This window comes from Cnephaeus nilssonii (genome assembly GCF_951640355.1).
Source record: "Cnephaeus nilssonii genome assembly, chromosome: 7".
Classification (NCBI taxonomy): Eukaryota; Metazoa; Chordata; class Mammalia; order Chiroptera; family Vespertilionidae; genus Cnephaeus; species Cnephaeus nilssonii.
In genome coordinates, this window is record NC_137078.1 from 87,284,482 (window position 1) to 87,307,247 (window position 22,766).

Below are 22,766 nucleotides of genomic sequence, written 5' to 3' on the forward strand. Positions count from 1 at the left end.
TCAGTCCGCAGACCGACGCTCTATCCACTGAGCCAAACCAGTTTTGGCTGATCACCCCAATTTAACTCTGCATACTGTATGTCTTAACAGTAGTTGACCTTGGTTTATTAATTGTCCATTTTTTCACTAGGAGGTTTCCTCACCAGAGTAAGACCCATGAAAACAATGACCTTGTTTTCTACTTGGTTCACCAGCACCTGAAGCAGGGCAGACAGGTACTCAGAAGTTTATCATGTGAAGCAATGTCATTCCCTCTCTGAGCCTCAGATTTTCCATCTATAAAACAGGGATAAAAATAGCATCTACCCCACAGGGTTAAGATTAAATGAGATATAGCCCTAGCTGGTTTGACTCAGCAGATGGCGTGTCAGCCTGCGGACTGAAGGGTCCCGAGTTCAATTCCAGTTAAGGGCACATGCCCGGGTTGTGGGCTCGGTCCCCGGTGCGGGGCGTGCAGAAGGCAGCTGATCAATGATTCTCATCATTGATGTTTCTATCTCTCTCTTCTTCTCTGAAATCAATAAAAATATATTTAATCTTAAAAAAAGATTAAATGAGATATACAGTTAAGGCCCAGGCACAGTGCCTGGCACTTGGTCACCAACCGATGGCTAATAATTCCATTACTGTTATCAATAGCATAACGGAATCCCCTGGCAGGAATGTGAGGGCAGGGCCAGCGGGACTCCTCATGCTCTCCAAATGACCTGAGCTCCAAGTAGCTGGGCTAATCAGCCCTAGTCCATTACTCGTCCGTCACTGCCAAAGTCCTCACCCCCTGATAGCAGAGAGGGGGCAAATTCAGGGATGAAAAGTGGAGGCAAGCGTGCTTCAACTCAACTGTAAGTTTATTAGAAAGGCCATGGACAGATGAACCCTGAGTTACCAGCTGAGGAAGAAATGAAAAAAAGCCCCTGCCCGCCTGGCCCACCCCACAGGCCTCCTGTGTGCTCTGTCCTGTGGCAGACTCCAACAGAAGTCAGTCAAAAAGTGCATTCCGGATCCTCCTCTGAGAGCGGCCCATCCTAACTGCAGGGGACCCATTGCTGGGGCTGATGTGGATGCTGGTGCCTGGAACTGGGCACCACGGGGCCTTGGACCTCTCCTCTAGCAAGAAGTGGTTCCAGACTCCCCAGCAGAACAGTATGGAAAAAGAGCTGACTGGGGATAGAGCAAGTCCTGCTAAACAGCCAAAGGCTCTGGAAGTTGCTGCCTCGGAGGTGGGTGCAGATGGCTACAGAAGGCCAATCGCAGGGTCCCCAGGGTAGGACTGCAAAACTGCTCTAAGGAGTCTCAGCCACAGAGAGCCCTAGTGTGACTCAGTGCCCCTCCTGGGGCTGCACAGGGCTATTTCTGCTCCCAGAAAGGCAAATGGATCTTGTAAAAATCCATGGTGGCTGATGTCATTTTTCCTTAAAAAAAAGATAAGAGTTTGTACAGTGAATCGATTTCAACCAGCAGAGCCGGAGCCGAGAAGAGTCCGTCCTCGGGAAGGAGAAGGCACTTCTCACACCCTCACTGGGGTGATCTGGGCTGGCTGCTTCCGGGGCCCCTCGGGGCTCTGCTCCCTCTGGTCCTGTGGCTCAGGCCTGCTCTCTCCGGGAAAGATGCGCCTCCATCGAGCTAGCACTGCCCTGCAGCCTGGATGCCCTGGCCCCTCACAGGGTGGTGGACGGCAGCTTCCTCACCCGCCGCTGAGCCAGGATAGATGACTCGATGGGCTTCAGCTGAGGGGTGGGCTTGGAGCTGTTGAGTGCAGAGTATGTAGCTGCCATGGCTCCCTGGGAGAGAAGGTAGGAGGTTAGTTCACGATGATGGAGAGGTACAGGCGGGAGGAGGGACACGTGCTCCAAGGCCAGGCCTGCTCCTCCCAGTGTTCCACAGCCCGCCCAGCCCCGTTAATCCAGCCTTGGGCAGTAGTCCTGCCTCCTACATCAGATGTGAGGGGCTGTGACCCCCGGAGGCCTGGAGGCCTGGGAGTGTACTGTTGACACCTCTGCATGTTAGACCTGGACTCCAGGACAGACAGACGTGGCATCTCCTGACCCTGCCACCCCAAGTCCTTGCCCAGGAAAACTTGCCTTGGGCCCTGGATGCCCAGTAGCTGGGATGACCATACCTTCACAAGTTGTAAGTCCTGATGGGATAGCTGGCTCTGAGGAAGCTTGTCCTTCTGGGTGATCCACGGGTGCTGCAGGACCTGCTTAGCTGTGAGGCGCTGGTGGGGATCTACGTGTAGCATTTTGGACACCAAGTCCTGGGGACACAGTAGGCAAGGGGGTTGGTGGGAGGGACCAGCAGGGGAGCATACAGCTGTGTCCCACTGCTGGGGAATGGGCAAGGCAACCATTTCCCACCCTCTCCTGTCTAAACCCTGCAGTAGCCCCTCCCTGTGACCCATTCCCCACTGCTCCAGGGCCTCCCTGAGCACAGGCCATTCTTTGGGACGTCTTCCCTTTCTTTTTTTTTTTTTTTCCCCTTTCTTTTCTCTTGCATCTTCTAGAAGCCACGCAGGAAGGTGGGAAGAACCTAAGGTTGGGGTTGAGCAGACTCAGGCTCAAAATGTGACTCTTCTGCTCAACTGAGTATCCTGGGCAATTCACTTCAACTCTCTGAGCCTCAGTGTCCCCTCTGAGAAACAGGAACAACAATACCTGCCTCATCAGGCTGATGTGAGGTGTACTGCTCATTCAGGGCTCAACCTAGGGTCCAGCACAGCGGTGCCGTAACTGCAAACTTGCTCACATTGAAAGCGCAAACGTTCCCTCCTCTGAGAAGGCCTCGGTCAGTAGCTCTGCTCTGTGCCTCCATGGCCTGTACCCCTGGCCAGGAAGACCCACTTCTCTCCACTGCCTGGCATCTCTGTTCCTTATATGCAAGCCTGTATCTCCCCCCACAGCAAGTTCCCATAAGGCATAATCACAGCTCTCTGTCCCCTGCGGGCCCAGAACACCAGAAGAGCCACTGAATGATTACCCTGTGGACCAAACAAGGTGTGTGTGTGTGTGTGTGTGTGTGTGTGTGTGTGTGTGTGTGTGTAGGCAGGCTGCTTGGGAATCTTCCACTTGGAAAAACGAGGCTTCAGGTCACCTGTTCATGACCTGCTAAAAAGCCCTCGGATGGTCCCTGCCTCCCCACCCCAAATGAGCTGGGTCCAGCCTCAGACTCACCTTGGCTGTCTCTGAAACTGTGTCCCAATTTCCCCCGCTGAGGGTGAACTTCCCACTGCCGATCCGGGTCAGGATTTCCTCGGGTGTGTCACTGGGTCCATTGGCGAATGGAGTGTATCTGGAGAAAAGTCCACCCCGTCTGGGTATTGCCTCTGGACTCCATCCTGGGGTTAGGGGTGGAGGGCTGTCTCCCCCTTCAGGCTGGGTGCTCCCAAGGGCAGCATCTTTCTCCTCAAGGTGAAGCGTCCAAAGCTAGGGCCACGTCCCTATCTTCAGACCTTCCTGAGGCAGGGCTGTTTCTCCCATGAGACAAGCACCACCCCAGCCTGTACATTAGGGCTGGTAGTGGGAGGGGGCCCAGACCAATGGGCACTCACCCCGCCAGCATGGTGTACAGCAGAATGCCCAGGCTCCAGATGTCACAGCCTTCGTCGTAGCCCTGGCGCTTCAGCACCTGGCAGGAAGGAGGGCAGGGGAGTGTGGTCAGTCTGAGAGGCAGTGACAAGTGCTTGCCTGCTACTCCCCAAAGGGGAGGACAGGGGCTCCAGCCATGGGCTGGACCCTCCCTTGGTCCTGGGCCAAGGCCACAGAGACTGCGCGTCCTCACTCGCAGCTGAGGAGGTCAGGCCACTCACCTCAGGCGCCACGAAGTTGGCAGTGTAGCAAGGTGTCATGAGGAGCCCGTTCTCAGCCCGCAGCTGCTTGGCGAAGCCAAAGTCACAGATGCGCAGGCACTCGGGGTTCCCAGACTCGTCTACGTAGAGGATGTTGCTGGGCTTGAGGTCCCTATGCACAACCTGGGGGCAGAGGGCGGTCAGTTCTCAGTGTGGGCAGGCGGCTGTGGCTCAGATCCACTGCCGGGGAGGGAGACTTCGGCAGATGGGCCCAGAGAGAGGGACCTAGGGATGCAGAATCTGAAAGGAGGGGAAGGGGCTGAAATGAGGCCTTTCATGCTGCTGGTACTGCCCACCTGAAATCTCTATGTCCGTGATTACAGGGTAGCTCTGACGTCACCTATCCACACTCAACTCCCTTCTTCTCCCCTCAGTTCTGCCCTTCACACAATCTTACCTAATGGCAACTCCATCTTTCCAATTGCTTGGGCCAAAATCTTAAGAGGCATTCTCGTTTTCTCATACACCTCAATCGATCCATCGCAAGCTCCATTGGCTCTACCATTAAAACATTCCCAGAGCCCAACCACTTCTCAGCCCCTCTACCGGGAGCGCTGATTCCAGCCACCGTCATGCCACCGCTGGATTACAGCAACCACCTTGTAACTGGCCTTCCTGCGTCAGCCTCCCCTCCTACAGTCTGTTCTAAGCACAGCAGCCAGCGGAGTACCATTAAATGTACATCAGATCATGTCATCCCAGCCGGAAACCTTTGAAGGCTTCCCCTCTCAAGAGGAAAGTCCTTACAACGGCCTACGTGGCCCCACCTGATCTCTTAGGCTCTACAGCAGCGGTTCTCAACCTGTGGGTCATGACCCACAGGTTGAGAACCGCTAGCAGGGTCGCCTAAGACCATTGGAAAACACAGATATTTACATTACGATTCATAACAGTAGCAAAATTACAGTTATGAAGTAGCAACGAAAATAATTTTATGGTTGGGGGTCACCACAACATGAGGAACTGTATTAAAGGGTCATGGCATTAGAAAGGTTGAGAACCACTGTTCTAGCACATAGTAGGTATTCAATAAATATCTGTTGAATGAATGGATGATTAACACTACTGAGTCCTTATGCAAATGATTTTCCTTTGGCCCCCATTTGCTCATTTGTAACCCGAGAGGACTGAACCACTCACTTTTCATCTTCCCCAATCCCTCTACATGGTTCTACTCAGTCACTCCTCTAACTATCACCTAATTACTGACAACTCAGATCTCTGATCCTAGCCGGGAACTTTCCTGAGTGCAAGTTCTTTTTTAAAAAAAAACATATTTTATTGATTTTTTACAGAGAGGAAGAGAGAGGGATAGAGAGTTAGAATCATGGATGAGAGAAAAACATCGATCAGCTGCCTCCTGCACACCCCCTACTGGGGATGTGCCCGCAACCAAGGTACATGCCCTTGACCGGAATCGAACCTGGGACCCTTCAGTCCACAGGCCAACGCCCTATCCACTGAGCCAAACCGGTTAGGGCCTAAGTGTAAGCTCTTAGAGCTGTTTACCAGGTGGTAACCACTGCACACTCCACAGACCCTCACACCCAAGACAATCCAGATTAAGCTCACTCTCACCCTCCTGCTCCTCCTCCCATGAGCCAATGGTACCTCCCTAGGCATTGTCAAACAACTTCAATGGCTCTTTGCTACCTACAAGATAAAGCCCAAAGTCCTTATCCCGTTCCAGGCTCATCATCCACTGCATCCCTCAAGTGCCCTGATCTCGGGCCATTGGGGCTCCTTCGGCCACAAACAGTCCTGTCTGTCTGTGAAACGCCTGCTCACCTCAAGCACCCAGCATGGGGCCTAGCACAGAGCAAATGCTACATGAACTCAGTTCAGTGAATGAACAAATCATACCTCTGAAACACGTAAGACCTTGCAGGTTAGATTCACTGCATCTCACTGATTACTTGCCTTTATGAGATGGTCCTTTTATAGTCCCAGTTGAGGCCTGAACCCTCTAGCAGGTGCCACGAGGTGGGCAGGTTGGAGGATCGACATGACCCAGGCTAGTCCAGCTCCACAGAGGGAAGTGTCAGGTAGATGAGGAGGAAAGGGCTACACTGGCAGAGTGGTCCCAGCTGCACTATGAACTGCATCCAGGCCATGGGGAAGCCCCTCCCTGCGGCCCTCTCCTCCCTAACACTATCATATGGATAAGACCAGGCCCTCAGAATGTAGGCTCTTCTCTTCTCCCTGCAGAGGGCCCAGCCAAGCTTCCCAGATGACAGGGATGCCCAGCTTGGTTGCGGACATCAACTCTGCCAGACAAGTAATCTTCCTGGTTTACCAAGTCCTTTCCCGTCATGCTCTCCGTGGGGCCCATTGTACTTGGTAAGTGTGCAGCGCAGGGACTGTGGGCTCATTCTACAGAGAAGGAAACCAAGGCAATGAGAGGAGAACCGACTTGCTCGTCTAAGTAAGAAGCAGAGATAAGACTTGATCCCAGTTCTGACCTTAATTCCAGTCTTTCTAGTTTAGTGTAGCACAGATGACACTTTTGGGAAACGGGGATATGAAAGTTTTTCATCTTTATTCCCTAGCACAACATAGAGAAACAACAAATCCTACAGGGAACTGTGGCTCACCATGGCAGGTAGCCCCATAAGTAATTATGATACCTGTCCCCAGGTCATATGTGGGGAGAGGGGGGAGCATATTCTCACACCTCACTATACTGAAAAGCATAATAGGCTAGACAAGCAATGAGCGAAGCCAGGCTGAGTGGGAGCCATGTCAACCAGTCTAAAGGGGCATCTGCTACTTACTCCAGCTGACAGTCACCATGTAACAACTCGGACCCTGGCTCCAAAAGCAGCCAAATTACCAAACCAAAGCAAACCCCAAACAAAAAACACCCCACATCTTGTAGGCCAAACTAAATGTCTGTAAGCCAAATGCAGCCACTGAGTCAATAGGCAGAGTTGTGGTTTCAGTCAAGAGTCAGGCAGGCCATGGTGAGAATCCTGGCTTTACCAGAGGTGATCTTGGGCATGTCACTTAACCTCTCTAGCCCTCGGTTTTCTCACTTGTAAAATGGGGCTGGAAATAATGCCGAGCCCCCAGGGCTGCAAGAAGGAGCACTTGAGTTGTTTACCAGGAATAGTTAGCACAGAACTTGAGAAATGGCAGCTGCTGCCATAGTCACCCCAGCACTCCCTAGGGCTGAGCCCCACCATCATGCTTGATGTTAAGATACAGTGACTGCTTGCCAAGTGCACTTAAAAATTAGAGGACAGCCCAGCCAGCGTGGCTCAGTGGTTGAGTGTTGACCTATGAACCAGGTCACAGTTCGATTCCCAGTCAGAGCACATGCCCAGGTTGTGGGCTCGGTCCCCAGTGTGGGGCATGTATGGAATGCAGCTGATCAATGATTCTCTCTCATCATTGATGTTTCTATCCCTCTCTCCCTCTCTGAAAGCAATAAAAATTTAAAATAAAATAAAAAATTAGAGGACAATCCTGGCCAGAGTGGCTCAGTTGCTTGAGCGTTGTCCTGGGCACCGGAAGATTGCTGGTTTGATTCCCACTCGGGGCACATACCTGGGTTGTGGGTTCGATCCCTGGTTGGGGCATGTATAGAAAGCAGCTGATCGATGTTTCTCACATCAATGTTTCTCTCTCTCCCTCTCCCTTCCTCTCTCTCCAACCAATAAAAATATATTTATTTTGAAAATTAGAGGACAAGGACAGGGCAATTAAAGACAGGTGCCACCCTGGTCGGCTTAGCTCAGTGGATAGAGCATCAGCCTGTGGACTGAAGGATCCCAGGTTTGATTCCAGCCAAGGGCACATGCCTGGGTTGCGGGCTTGATCCCCAGTAGGGGGCATGCAGGAGGCAGCCGATCAATGATTTTCTCTCATCATTGATGTTTCTGTCTCTCTCTCCTTCTCCCTTCCTCTCTGAAATCAATAAAAAAATATATTAAAAAATAAAATAAAAGACAGGTGCCATTCACAGCAGCATTTGATCCACGCAGTCAGGAGCAGAGACTCTGGAGCCAGATTAGCTATGTGACTTTTACTTAAGCTCCTAGAGCCTCAGGACCCTCGCTTATCAAATGGATGTAATGATAATACCTGCTTCATAGGTCCATGGGAACACTTAAATGAGTTTGTATGTAAGTGCTTAGAACTCTGTCTGGCCCGTGGAAAGTGCTATGTAGTGCCAGCTGTCATTAGCAGCAATAGCATCTCTGTTATCATCAGCATCACTGGAGGATGTTCATGTAGGTGCCCGTGAGCAGCCAGAAAATAAAAAGTGGCTTTCTTTTATGTAAATTATCTGTTACACAGAGAAGCCAAAGTGTGACTTTCTACTAAGTTCTCAAACAGGCTGTCCCTGGCACGCTGGGCCCTTACAGAAACCATATGAGGGAAGCTAGAGACTTAAAAGGGATTCATGTATTAAACAAAGAACTCTTGCAAAAGAGGATAAAAAAGGCAGACAACCCAATTTTTAAAGATGAACAAAAGACTTGAACAGGCATCTCATAAAACGCAATAAACACATGAAGAGGTGCTCAACTTCACTAGTCATCAGAGAAATGCGAATTAAAACCACTATGAGATACCACCCCACACCTGGAATAGCTATGATTAAAAAGATGGTCACCAAAAGACAAGTACTAGAATGTCACAGCAACATTATTTATCAGTCAAAAACTGGCAAGAGAACAACCCCATGTCCACTGACAGTAGATTGCACAATTAAATCGTGGTCTGTTCACACAGTAGAAACTACACAACAGGAGTAAACTGCAGCCACACGACAACGTGGATGAATCTCAGAGAGGATGTTGAGTGGCAGAAGCCAGAAAGATATAAAAGAGCATGTTTGTCTAAAATTCAAAGACGGGCAAAACTAATCTAAGCTCCGAGAAGTTAGCTTAGAATGCTTATCGTTGGAGAGGGGGCAGGGACTGGAAGGGGAACTGGTTACAAGGAGGTATTCACTTTTTGAAGAAAATGTACTGACTTGTACATAATGTGTGTTTATGTGATATTTCACTGGAGATGTAAGAGACCCCAGTGGACCCTGCTCCCAGTTACGCCCTTCCCATCCTTCGGTTCGTATGGGATTCCCAGCTTCTAGACCACAGATGCTGCCAATATAATCAGCCAAGAGAATCTCCCTCCATATTTAGACTCAACAAGAACTTCCCATTTCCTGAGCATCTGCGCCTGGTTTTCGGAAAGGGCCAGAAGCTTTGGAGACACACCCAGCCGAGTGGTGGTCTGTACTTGGAGCCAGCGGAGAGGCTCACTACTTGGGAAACAGCTCTCACTCTAGAAAGACCTTCCGTATTCTGACCCCACTGGAAACTCACTGCTTCGGCCCTGTCTTCTAAATCTTCTTGAGGGTAACTTTGACAAAGTAGAAAAAGGGAACACGTTTACTGTCTGACCTGCCATATTTAAATATTAGTCTGTGGAAACTGGCCATTTCAAAAACCAAAACCACTTCGAACATGACCATAACAGTACATGTGGTAACCAAACTGAAGCTCTGGTTACGAGGTAAAGTTCTTTTTTACAAAATAACCCGCCCTAATACATTAGACAGAACCAGACATTGCCATTTTTGCAAACCTTAATTGATTCAGGCAGAGATCCTGAAAGGACGGAAGCATTCTGGGAGAGGTTGCGGAGGATCTTTATCGTCAGTCCCACCCACTGCTGCCACCTGTCCACCATTCCTAGGCTGTTACCACCTGACATGATTGATGACTAATGGGGCAACGTGACATGCTGCTCAGGAAGTGATGCCACACTGCACCTCCCATGAAGTGTTCTTTAGCTCCTTGCCCCCAAAAAGAAGCTGGAGCTGAATCTAAGTAAGATATTTGAGCACTTGAAATTTATAGAAAATGCAGACAACAGAGAAACAGTTAAAATGATGCCATGAGGAAGCAAACAGGCACATTCCACATAAGAATGACCTCTTCAACAAGACAGTGGCATAAGAAAGGGGGCTTTTATTGTGGAGGTTATATGGATGCCCACATTTAACGAAACTAATCAAATTGCAGACTTAAGATCTACTGTGTGCAGGCCCTGGCCGGGTAGCTCAGCTGGCTGAGTGTCATCCCAATACACCAAGTTGTGGATTCAATCTCCAGTCAGGGCACATACAAGATCAACCAATGATTGCATAAATAAGTGGAATAACAAATTGGTATTTCTCTCTCTCTCTCAAATCAATAAATAAAAAATAAAAGATCTACTGTGTGCAAATTTTATTGTAGTTTTAGAAAAGAGACTTAAGGGATATAATAAGTGAATAAAAAGTGTGGACCTTGCAGAGACTGATTCCAATAAACCAATCACAAGAAGATATATTTAGAAGGACAATCAATAGGGAACACATATCTATTGAAGGGGTACTATGTGAGAACAAGTAACCATCCATTTTGTTAGCTGCTGTGAAAGAAAATATTTGCCATTTTTAGAGTTATAGATACATAACAAAGATGATGTGATATGCTTTATTTTTATTTTATTTTTTAAAATCCTCAACCGAAGATATGTGTGTGTTATTTCATTGATTCTAGAGAGAGACAAGGGAGAGGGGGAGAAAGAGAGAGAGAGAGAAAGAGTGAGAAACATCAATCAGGTGCCTCCCGTACACACCCCTATCTATCAGGGATCAAATCTTCGACCCTTTTGTGTATGGGACAACACTCATGCACAGAATACTTTAATTACAGGTATTGATGGGTTAAGGGTCATGAAGTTGGCAACTTCCTTTCAAATGCACTCTTTAAAAAAATGTATTTATATAGAGACGGAGACAGAGAGAGAAAGAAAATGTAGCAAACTGTTAAGATCTGGTGAAACTAGAAGGGAAATGGTTTTCATTATACTATTTTTAAAATTTTTCTACAGGTTTGAGCTTTTCCCTCAATAAATAGTTGGAAAAATACATCAGTAACAACAAAAAAGAAAGGAAGAACAAAAGAAAGAAAAGGGAGAGAAGGAGGGGAGGAAAGGAGATAGAAAGGAAGGAAGGGAAGGAGGCGAGAAAAATCTCGATAATTCTTGAATCTGGGTGATGGGTATCTGGGGGTTCATTATCTATCCTTCTAGTTTTGTATAGCCTTGGTATAGCCTTGAAATTTTCTATAACAAAAAGTTAATTTAAAAAAGGCACAGCAACGATCTGGTCCTATTTCCCCCTAATGTTTACGTGGCCTCTTCCACTGGCCTGCACTGGACCATGGAACTTTCCAAATGCAGTGCACTTCATGCCACCTCCACCCTGGGGTGGATGTCTTGTTATTGGAAGTCTGCAGCTGAGAGGTGAGAGAGGATCAGAGAGGTGAGACTTTCCCAACCTCACACACAGGACTTAAACACAGCCAGCTGGATTCCAGAGCCTGCATTCTTTTTTTGTTCTTGTTAATCCTTACCCCAGGATATTTTTCCATTGATTTTTAGAGGGAGTGGAAGAGAGAGGTTAAGACACAGCGAGAGAAACATCGATGTGAGAGACCACATCAGTTGGTTGCCTCCTGCAGGAGCCCTGACCTGTTTAGGGCCCAGGCCGGGGAGGAGCCTGCAACCAAGGTACATGCCTTTAACCAGAATCGAACCGGGGACCCTTCGGTCCGCAGGCCAACGCTCTATCCACTGAGCCAAACCGGCTAGGGCCAGAGCCTGCATTCTTAACCCCACACTGTGTGTCTGGAAGCACCTAAAACATCACCTCCTCCCTGGATCCGGGTGAGCCTGGCCCCAGGTCCGGGTGAGTCTGTGGGCCCCTGGATCCGGGTGAGCCTGGGTCCCGGGTCCGGGTGAGGCCGTGGGCCCCTGGATCCGGGTGAGCCTGGGTCCCGGGTCCGGGTGAGGCCGTGGGCCCCTGGATCCGGGTGAGCCTGGGTCCCGGGTCCGGGTGAGGCCGTGGGCCCCTGGATCCGGGTGAAGCCGTGCCCCTGGGTCCGGCCGAGACCAAACCAGAGGGAGTCGGACCTGCATTACCACCATTTGTCCACCATCCAGAGCTGAGGGGTCAGTGCCGACATGTACTCATAAGGAACTGGTGGACATTGATATTGGGTCTCCTAAGAACTGTTGGTCCAGAAAGAAACTCACTACAGACTGATTCATTTGCCTGTCAGCATAACTATTATTGCTCGTCGCACATTCAATTCTTATAAGTATATCTCTAGTGACACATGATTTCGCTCATCTAGGGGAAATGATGAACAACATAGACTGATGAACAAGAACAGAACCAGAAACAAGGAGGCATCGATTGGACTATCGGGCCTCAGAGGGAGGATAGGGGAGGGTGGGGGGAGGGGGGAGAGATCAACCAAAGGTCTTGTGTGCATGCATATGAGCCTAACCAATGGTTAAGTTCAACAGGGGGTTGGGGCATCCATGGGGAGGGGTGTGGGATGGGAATGGGGGGATGAGGACAAATATGTGACACCTTAATCAATAAAGAAATTTAAAAAAAATAAAAATAAAAAAAATAAAACATCACCTCCTCCAGAAACTCATGCTAACTCTATTTTGACTTCAATACACTACAAGGAACTTTTCTATCTTTGCCTTGTGCAGTGATAAAGGCCAAGTTCTACTGTTTGGACATCCACCTCTTTGGTAGCTCCTGCTGTGTTTCCAGTAGCATTTCCTCCTGCATCCACTTCCTCTGTCCTAGCAGCCGAAAGCACAGCCAGATACACCTCCCTGAAGCCTTGAGCGCCCCCACCGTGACCCTGCTGCTTCCTAACTCAAAAAACCATTCCCTGTCTGCAACTCCCCATCCAAACTCTTCAGCCAGACATACTAGCTCCATTCTTCCCTGGCTGTATGACCTTGGGCAAGTAAGTCCACATCTCTGAGCCTCAGTCTTCTTACCTATAAAGTGGGCCAATAACAGCACCATAGGGTTTTGTGAAAATCAATGGAGATAATGTAAGGAAAGAGCGCAGTAGGTATTGATAAATGTTCCTTTTCACAATTTGGCCCTGTCCCTCCCTCCCTCCCTCACCCACCACATCTGTCTGGCTGTTGAAGACTGCCACTGCCTGGGCCAAGTCCATAGGTCTTGTACTCTGCTGATGGTATGCCCCCCCACTCGGTGCTCCCTACCGCAGACTTACCCCCTGGGAGTGCAGATACTCCACGGTTTTGCTAATGGTGTGCAGGACGAAGCTGGCCTCCCGCTCTGAGAAGAATTTCTGCCGTAGGATCTTGTCCAGCAGCTCCCCACCCCGCATCAGCTCTGTCACCAGGTACACATGTTTGCCATCATCGTACACCTGCCAAAAACCGTGCCATCAGGCCCCTCCCCTCAATGCCAGGACTGGACCCCTTGGTCACCGTTCACCAGGCCAGGAAAGAATGACATGAGCGGGGGCATGTGTTCTGCTCAGGGCCTTCGGATATTTGGGCCTCTGTTCTCCCTGGACAAGAAGATGCTGGTACTTGTCTCCTGATGGGCAGGAAAGTCTCTCAAACAATGCCCAAGTCTGAAGTGAAGGGTTCCTGGGGGGCAGGCAGGTACCCAGGGTCCCTCCTCCCCCATGAGCAGAGGAGGATCAGAAGTCAAAGGAATGGCAGACCCGAGACAAATCCTAGAGTTGAGTGCGTCAGTCCTCACCCATTTCAAGGACCCCCACTCACATCTTTTAGAGTGATGATATTGGGGTGCTGCCCATACCGCAGAAGAATCTCAATCTCTTCCGAGGGATCCCGCTTGCTCTTGTCGATGACCTGAGGGAAAAGGGTGCATGTAGCAGCATTTCCTCCTGCATCCACACTGCAGGGCCTAGTGTCCAGCCACACACCTTTCCCCCACCCAGAGCCTCAGGCACCAACCCTCCTTGCCAAAGGGCAAAGGCTACATTGGCCTCTGTGCCACCCACCCCCCCGCCCCCCTGCCCAGATACATGGTTGGAGGCCCACCTTGACAGCATACTCCATGTTGGTGGCCTTGTGGACACAGCGCTTGCACACGGAGTAGGAGCCCACACCAATCGTCTCCTTTACCATGTAGCCGTCGCTGAAAACCAGGTTCTTCCCATGCAGCTGCTGCAGGAGACCAAGAGGTGGGCTGGCCTTCTGCTTTAGAATGCAGGGGAGATTCCCCAGCACCCGAGGCCCGGGCTCCGTGGAGATGGCACCAGGCAGCAGCCAGGCCTGGGGTAGAATGCTGGATGTGTGACCCTGGGCAAGAATCTGCCCCTCTCTGGACCTATACGGTATAATGGGCACACTCGCTGGCTCCCACGCTGCAGTCAGAGGGTAGTGAAGTGTGTAGGCTTGAGAGGCACGCAGGAGCCCTGAGCTGGGTCCCAGCTCTGCCACTTCCTGTGGCCTTGGGCGAGTTGCCTTCCCTTTCTGGGGTGTCACAGCCCACCTCATAAGGTATCCCAAAGTTCCAAGACATTAATAATAGCAAATGCTTCGATAATGCTTAGCGTGTGGCAGATACTATTCTAGGCACTTTCTACCAGGTGACCACACGACCCATGACAGCCCTGGTTTATGCCTGCTGTTCTCACATCCAGTCTGCTTTAACATTCGTCTTGGGCAAAGATGTCCAGTTGGATAATAAATCACATAGTCATGTTAACTTTACACTTATCAACATATAATCCTCACAACCCTATGGAAAGTTTTTATCATCACCCTCATTTACAGATGAGGAAACTGAGGCATCAGGAGGGTAAGTGTCTCAAGCAAGTCCCTCACTTGGAAGTTCTGAACCCAGGCAATGAGTTCCAGGGTCTACATTCTTGCCTCTCAATTCTAAATTTTCCACGGAGCCGGGAAAGTGTGCAAATGGGGAACAAGTGAGAGGAGACAGGAGCCCCCTGCTACCCATCCCTGTTGGGGACTTCACAGCCACCTCCCAGCACCACCAGCCTGGGCACCCCCTTGCACTTATTCAGGCCCTACAATGTCCCTGGCTGTGCCAGAAAATTCATATCCATGTGGTCATCCTTGTTTTTACAAATGGGGAAACTGAGGCCCAAGGAGGTTTGGAAGCTCAATGACTACACAGTGGCAATCAGGGTTTGAACCCAGGCCTGTCCACTTCCAGAGCCTGTGTTCTCAGTCAGTTTGCCTGTGGCTTTGAGGTGGAAAAGGACAACTGGGCAACAGCCTCCCGGTCTCTCACCTGAACCACTGAGTGCAGGGGTGCCTGTGTGGCCCAAGTCTTGCCATCATCCTCCATCAGGCCGGTGGCCACGAAGCTGAAGCCACGGAACAGCTGATGGGCGCCAGCACTGGGGGGGATGCCAGGGGAGTCTACAGGGGTAGGAAGGGGATGTGAGCCTGAGGAGGTGCCCTTGATCCCGAGGCAGCCCAGCAAAGGGTGACTACGGGGCTCTCAGGCTTGCCTCAGCAGCTGGCCATGGATGGTGGGAGCTTGGGCAGGACAGAACTCCTTACCCAAGCCCCTAGCCAGCCCATCTGTTCATGTGTGTTTAGACCAGCCCAGCCCTGATACACAAGGATGAAAGACCCCCCCACATCCAGTGTCCAGTGCAGGCCAAGACCTTCATCCCTTCCTGGATGCCTCCTCCTGGCCTCCCAGCCTCAGGTCTGCTTCTTTAGGTCCATCTTCTGTGCAGCAGCCAGAAAGATGGTTCCGACGACAAATCTATCCCTGTACCCTTCCCTTCAAACGTTCCCCTCTGCCCGCAAGAAAAAGTCCAACTCCTCAGGTTCTTGTGCTCTTAGCTTCCGCTCCCTCACTCCACAGCTCAGCAGGTCAGACTTCTCAGATCCTTAAAGGAGACTCTCAGCCACTGTGCATGCTGTTCCCTCTCACTACATAATCACTCTTTGTCTATCCTTCGAGGCTCAGCTCATCCACTCTCTCCTCGGAGAAGCCTTGCTTGAGGTTGATCCTCTAGCCCTTTGCCCCTATTAAGCTGCACTTGTCACACTGCCCAGTAGCTGTTTTCACGTCTTTCCCCCCACTAGAGCCTGGGCCATATAAAGGCAGGGCCTGAATCTGTCTTGTTCACCATCAATCCCCCCATGGCTGGCACACAGTAGAGACCAGGAACATATTTGTCATATAAATGAAGAAGGAGGGACAAAATGCTCAGAGAAATGCTAAGCTCCTATCATCAGAGATGTACAAGCACAGTGAGAAAAGCACCCCTTATGCTAAAACCTCCTTCCAGAACTAACATTCCCCCCGCCCCAATAACTGGACAAAATGTTAGGGTTTACCAAACTTCCTCCCAGAAGCCCTTGGCTCCTTACAAGGAAAGAAGGGACTGAGTGGACCTATGGCTAAACCCATGTTCCAGATGAATACACTGAGGCCTGGCAGTCAGAGTAGCCAAAGCAGATTCCCACATTTGCCCCTGACCTGTGGGCGCTGTCACCTCTGCTCTGCCAGACCATCTCCACCTTGTTTTTATTGGGTCAGATTCTTTACCCCTGACGTGAATGTGAGCCTGATGTGTCTGGTCTTCCCAGTGGGCTGGCAGATGCCCGGGGCAGGGGTCCTGACTTTTCTATTGTGGCCTTAACCACCCACTCTCCCCCACCCCCTCACCCAGACACAAAGAGCCCACAGAGCCCTGGAGTGGGAGAGTCAGGCAGAACAAGACGGGGACAGAGAGTCAGAGACCCACCCGCCCGTCCGCCCACACACCTGCGCCTGCCAGAGTCCTACCACCCCTGCATCCCTCCTGTACCAGTCCAAGACAAAGCAGGCAAGGGACGCACCCTTGGGTGTACGGGATGTGAACTCGGTGTCAAAGTAAAAGGTGTCATCGGGTTGGGCCACGGCCGGCTTGAAGGGTGGCTTGATCTCACGACGGTACAGCTTCTGAAAAGTGGGGTGGGCATTCCGGTCACCACAGCACCCCCACAGCCTGCTGGGAGCCCCATGCAGAGGTGACAGGCCTAGAGCACAGGCTATGCAGACAGGGGCACAACTGCTTGCCCTTGGAAGGCCAGCCCTTGCTGCCCAGGCCATGCTGTCACCCCTGCTCCCCATTTAAGGCCTTCGTCAGTAGAAGCCCCTCCCCCAACAGTTAAAGCCCTGATGGGGTGACAGACACACTCACATTCCAGTCAATGGTGGAGTAAAAGACATGTCGCTTGATTTCCTCTGCCCCATCAGGTCCGGAGCCTGAAAGAGCCCAGATGAGGGGTCTGCAGATGGTTCAACCTCCAGACACCACCGAGCAGCCTCACTGGTCTGGAACCAGCAGCTGGAGCAGTCCACTGGGAGCACTGGGGAGGATGGGCTCACCCTGCCCCAAATCTACCCAGCCATCACAAGGCCTACTGCCCGCTCAGCATTTTCCACTTTCTGGGGCCCCTTATGATCATGCTCTAATGTGACTGATAAAAGAAGGAAGGCCCAGAGAAGTTAAGCAACTTGCCCAAGGCCACATAGGACAGAGGCTGGACTTGTTCCAAGATCTGCAGAGGGCCTCTACCTCCTTCCCTGACAGGCATCATCTCTGTTGTTCTAATCCCATTGCCCTTTTCAGTCACCAGACAGGCTCTCATTCCATTCAATCCCAAGGATCTGGTTCATGATTCAGGTGAACCCAGGAGCCAAGATATATTGAGCAACTAGTACACACCAGACACATTCATCAACAGAGCTTGAGATCATCCTCAATCTAAAGATGAGGACCTGGGGTACTGGGAGGTGAAGTCAACTACCTTTGTAACATAGCTCATAAATGGCACTCATTTGTTCAACAAATATTTATGGAGGGACCACGGCAAACCAGGAAGTGGGGACCTGGCATGGGGCTGTGATTGGGACCTGAGCCTTCTGATGCCTGAGCTCATGCTCTTCCTCTTGTGCCAGCAGCCTTGGCGAGGAGCTGTGTGGGGGCCTCTGTCCTTGTCCCAGGGGGAGTGGGGATGACTCAGTTCCTGCCTTCCCCTACACACAGGTCACCCCGCTGCCCCGAATACCACACATGGAGCCAAAGAGGAGGGTGGCCAGCAGCATTGTCTGCCTACACAAAGGACAACGGTCCCTTTCAGCCCCAGATATGGCCCCGTGGCCTAGGCCGCAGCTGTACCCGCTCCCCTCCCCTGAGCTGGGGCTGCTTACCGAGCCGGTTGGCAGGATTCCGCTTGAACAGCGCCCGCAGGAGGCTCTGGGCTTCCGTGCTCAGAAACTGGGGCATGCCTAGCTTCGCCCTGAAACAGCCCCCGGGTCTCATCAGGGCTGAGCCCCACCCCAGAGGCCCCATCTCCCCTCCCACTTTTGTCCAGGTCTAGTTTCCAGCTCCTGCCAGACAAGCCATCCACTAGCTTACCTCCCAGAGAATTCTGGGATTCGCCTCCCACAGGCCCCGGTGGACAAACAAGGGGCCCTGGAAAGCACAATGCTTCACCCAGAGGAGTGTCTCTTTAACGGGGAATCTGAGGCAGGTTTAGGGTATTATTGTGGCCCCCAAACTGGGGCCAGACGTGAGGAGACCCTGAGGGGTCAGGAAGGAGCTGGTGCTTACTTCAGAATCAGTGTCATGGTCTCCTTCCGGTCCTTCCCCTGGAAGGGCAGGGAGCCCGTCAGCATCTCAAACTGCAGAAGACAAGGGTCCATTCAGGCTCTGGTCCCCATCTCCCATGCCCCCCACCTCCTTCCACGCAAGCCACTCAGCTCCATTCCCAGGATTCTTGCTGGCTTGCTGGAGGTTCACCTGGATCAAAACTGTGTCTGTCCCTCTCCCGTCTGTCAGTCAGAACACCAGGAGCAGTATTAGGGACCCAAAGTTGGGGAGAGGCCCAGTCCCGGGCTGGGGCACCCAGGTGAGGACAAGCCTGGAATCCTTCCAAGGAAGGGAACTGCGGCTGGGTGAAGGGCAAGGCCAGTTTGGCTATGAGAGGACAGAAGAGCCTTAAAGACCACCAGTCCCCTGACTGTACAGATGAGGAAACTGAGGCCTGAGGCCTGGGTCGGATACTTTACCATGGCCTGGTACTCACCATCAACACCCCATAGGACCACCAATCTGCACTGTGGGTGTGACCCTGGCGGTTGACGACCTCAGGGGCCATGTATTCCACTGTCCCACAGAAGGAATAGGCCTTCTTCTCATGGTCAATGGCTTCCTTGCTCAGGCCAAAGTCTGTGGTAAGGAGGGCAAGAGGACACATCTTCAGGCCACCCCTGCCTTCTTTGCCATCACCCCCTGCACCCCCAACTTCCCTGCCCAGAGGCCTTAGGACATCAACCCCAGGAAATTCAAGAATAAGCTGAGGGCCCTGGTCGGGTGGGTACGGGAGGCAACTGATTGATGTTTCTCTCTCTCTCCCCCCCTCTCCCTTCTTCTCTAAAATAAATAAAAATTTATTTTTAAAAAAGAGTTAGCTAAGTCCCTGAGAGGATGGGAGACTTGCACAATGTTGCACAATGGGGAGCTAAGGTTCAAACTCAGGCCATTTGAAGTCTGGGACCTGGCTTCTGACCACATCTCAGTGCCTGGCATAGCCTCTCAGGAAGAACAGATCCTTAGCCCAGTAAGAGCCCATCCTGCCCTCCCCTGGGACCTGAGGGGGCAGGTGCCCTCCACTCACCGGTGAGTTTGATGTGGCCCTCCTCATCCAGAAGGATGCTGTAATGAAGAGAGAAGAGTCAGGGCCCCTCAGCTGTGGCTCCTTATGGGTTCTGATGACACCACGGGGGCTGCCGGGGTTGGCCCAGAGGTGATCCACCCAGATGCATCTGATGAATGGGTGGGTGGGGTGGGTGCTGGCAGTGCTCTGCAGGTGTATTGCCTGCCTACCTTCTTTGCTAACCCTTGAAACACTGTGTGAGGTAGGTACCATTACTGCCCCATTTTAACAAAGGGGCAGCTAAGGCCTAAGGAGGCTAAGGAACTGCCCATGGTCACAGAACTAGTACGTGGTGGAGACAAGGTTTGAATTTGGAGGTTCACTCTAAAGCCAGAGCTCATTCCTCCTTAGCATCTGCCCCTGACTCCCAAGTTACTGTTTGAGGATATTTAGATGTTAAGGAAAATTCTAGAGAAGCCATATCGAGGAATGACCTTTAATGGTAGCATCTTAGATGTCATACTGGATTAGGAAAAAGATAGGCAATGTACTTTCATGGAGGTGCCTGGCCCTTGATAATGGCAACACTAGTGACTAGACAGCCCCCAAGGTAAGCCTGCTGCCGCCCCCACTCCACGGTACCCACCCATTCCCGGGGCAGCTCAGGGGACAGGAACTTCCTTGGGGAGAGTCACACCCATGCCCATTGGGGTGGCCCTGTCCTAGGAGAGGCCCCAGGGCCTGCCTCTGCACTCCCCAGGGGGCCGGGGCGAGGCTGGAGCTGCACTCACTTCTCAGGCTTGAGGTCTCTGTAAATGATGCCCAGGCTGTGCAGGTGGTCCAGGCCCAAAGCCAGCTCAGCCAGATAAAACTTCACGTCCTCCTCCGTGAACATAACCTGCAACAGGAGGGAGGGGATTTCAGCTGGGATCGCCTCTTCTTCAGGAGCTGGAGCACTGGGCAGTCAGCAGCTTCCTGGTCCTGAGGGTCCACCTTGAGGAGGACCCTTAAGAGACCCCAGTACCATCCACCCTGCTCTTTATAAAGGGGTTCGAGGTGTGAAATGACTAATATACATGTCACTCATTGTGGCATTGCTTGGAAATAGCAAAAGGTTGGAAACAGCCCAAGGGTCAAGCAATAGACGGGAGTGATACCTCTCCCTGCAGATCCAGTGCTGTGCAGCATAAACTACAAAAAGAAGTTTCAAACAGGAAAAGAATTGGGTAACACTGTCCTGCCTTCAAGTCTTGTACTGTAAGGTTATACTGAAATGATTGGTGTACATCCTTTTCTTTTTTTAAACAATAAAATCTTGCTTTAAAAAGCAAAAAAAAATTAGTTTCCCCATGTTCTGATACAGATCGATCTCTCAGATATACTATCCTCTCTAATAAAAGCGTAGTATGCAAATTGTCCCCTCGACCAGGAGTTCTTCCAGGAGTTCAACCAGGGGGTGGCAGGCAGCCGGGGGAAGGGAGGGAGGCCCTGGCTGGTGGCAGGCGGCTGGGGGAAGGGAAGGAGTACCCAGCCGGCTGCCACCAGCCGCTAAAGACCCTACCAATGCATGAATTTCGTGCACTGGGTCTCTAGTTTTGAATAAAAGCAAGGTACAGAACAGTATCACAGAATAGTTCCTTTTTTTTAAAATCCTTGTTGAGGATATGTTTATTGATTTTAGAGAGAAGGGAAAGGGAGAGAGAGAAAACATCAATTGGTTGCCTCTCGTATGCACCCTAACCGGGGACCAAACCCACAACCTAGGTATGTAGCCTGACTGGGAATCGAACCTGCGGTGCACTTTTGGTGTACTGGATGACACTCCAACCAACTGAGCCACACCAGCCAGGGCTAGAATAGTACTTTTTATGTAAAAATGTGGGGGTTGGGGTTCAGAACATACATCAGAATGGTGTGTATTTCCAAAGAGACATGGAAAGCTTAAATAAGAAACCAATAAAAATGTTTACCTATTGCCCTAGCCGATTTGGCTCAGTGGATAGAGTCGGCCTGGGACTGAAGGGTCCCAGGTTCGATTCCGGCCAAGGGCACATGCCTGGGTTGTGGGCTCGATCCCCAGTAGGGGGCGTGCAGGAGGCAGCAGATCAATGATTCTCTCTCATCATTGATGTTCCTATCTCTCTCTTCCTCTCTAAAATCAATAAAAATATATATATTTTTTAAAATGTTCACCTATGTGGGACAAAGGGGGGGGGGCTGAAGACTTCTCAATGAATATTTTTCTTTTCAATCATATAAATGTATCACCTATTCAAACATTAAAATAACATTTTAAAAATTAAAAGTCTGGTTCTCTTCTACAGTTTGAATTGTACTAATGGCCATTTTTATACCTGGCTACAATTGTTTTAGGTCAGTTAAAAATCCGTTTGATGGACACATAGTATGTAACATTACAGTATCTAGCTTTCTGGGTGAATTTGGGCTTCTCCCGTTCTCAATGCCCAGCCCAAGGCAGCCCTGGAAGAATGGAGGGGGACAGGTGATAGCCACACTGAGCTCCCCAGCATCGCGGTGGCATCAGATCCAAGGCCTGATCCTCCTCAACCCATCCAAACTCTCAGAGGCTTTGAGAGTGTGAACTCTGTCCCAGGGTAGGTTCCTGGGTCGGACACTGCTACACAGGCCTGGGTGGTCCCAGGTCCAGGCCACACAGAGCCCTGGGATGGGAGGCCTTGTTGTCCCTCCAGCTCCATCCTGGGGCCCTCGAGTAGTGGGGTGCAAGCTCACCTCTTTGGAGAGCCGTGTGAAGAGGTCCCCGCCACGCAGGAAGTCCAGAATAAGATAGAGCTTGCCCTCGGTCTGGAAGGCTGGGGAGAGGGGAAAAGCAATGGTGGAGCCAGCTGGGCCCGGCTGCTCTGCCCCGCCCCCCACCCCTGCTCCCTTGGCCTGCCAGGTGGCAGGCTGGCAATGTACAGGGAAGACAGCAGCCCAGAGGCAAGGGCAAAGGCTGGAGTCCGGGTGGGACTCAGGAAGGTCTGCAGTCTCACCATAGTGCAGCTTCACCACAAATGGGTGGTTCACATCGGCCAGGATGTCTCTCTCCATCTTGGTGCGAACGCGGTCACGCACTGGCAGGAGGAGAAAGGAGGTCATCAAGTCTAGCCACTCCCAGCCCCTGGCTAAGAAGGGCTCTCTTTTCCTCCTGTTCCTCACATTTCATGGCAGTGCCCAGGGATGGGTCCTCGGTGCCTTGCCCAACACCCATCTCCAACCATGCTCCATCAGGGCGATTCAAGCAGCCAGTCTGAGCAACCCGTTCCTCTGTGTGCCCTCTGCCTTTGCCCCGAGGGCCCCCCCAGGGTATCTTCACTAGCCCCCTTTCCATCTGGCGTAAAAATCCCCAATGCCAGTCTGGGGCTGGTGAGAATAGTCACTTAGG

The 22,766-nt window shown here is 51.3% G+C and overlaps 1 protein-coding gene across 4 annotated transcripts in view; it reads right to left on the reverse strand.

Annotated features, from left to right (window-relative positions):
* Positions 1-478: 478 nt before the first annotated feature.
* The window catches only part of RPS6KA1 (ribosomal protein S6 kinase A1), a 40,548-nt gene continuing 18,260 nt past the window's right edge, over positions 479-22,766 (reverse strand). For 2 of the 4 annotated variants that reach the window (XM_079776062.1, XM_079776063.1), the window contains exons 4-21: positions 22,375-22,455; positions 22,115-22,194; positions 20,155-20,261; positions 19,385-19,422; positions 18,794-18,936; positions 18,319-18,389; positions 17,916-18,004; positions 16,903-16,967; positions 16,559-16,661; positions 14,988-15,118; positions 13,769-13,894; positions 13,487-13,576; positions 12,964-13,122; positions 3,806-3,967; positions 3,548-3,624; positions 3,171-3,288; positions 2,120-2,257; positions 812-1,781 (exon numbers count right to left, since the gene is read on the reverse strand). In XM_079776062.1, coding sequence (XP_079632188.1) covers positions 1,659-1,781; positions 2,120-2,257; positions 3,171-3,288; positions 3,548-3,624; positions 3,806-3,967; positions 12,964-13,122; positions 13,487-13,576; positions 13,769-13,894; positions 14,988-15,118; positions 16,559-16,661; positions 16,903-16,967; positions 17,916-18,004; positions 18,319-18,389; positions 18,794-18,936; positions 19,385-19,422; positions 20,155-20,261; positions 22,115-22,194; positions 22,375-22,455 — 1,901 coding nt within the window. In that variant the 3' untranslated portion in view covers positions 812-1,658. Of the gene's footprint in view, positions 1,782-2,119; positions 2,258-3,170; positions 3,289-3,547; positions 3,625-3,805; positions 3,968-12,963; positions 13,123-13,486; positions 13,577-13,768; positions 13,895-14,987; positions 15,119-16,558; positions 16,662-16,902; positions 16,968-17,915; positions 18,005-18,318; positions 18,390-18,793; positions 18,937-19,384; positions 19,423-20,154; positions 20,262-22,114; positions 22,195-22,374; positions 22,456-22,766 lie in introns of all 4 variants that reach the window. The other 2 variants (XM_079776064.1, XM_079776061.1) reach the window with 2 other exon arrangements.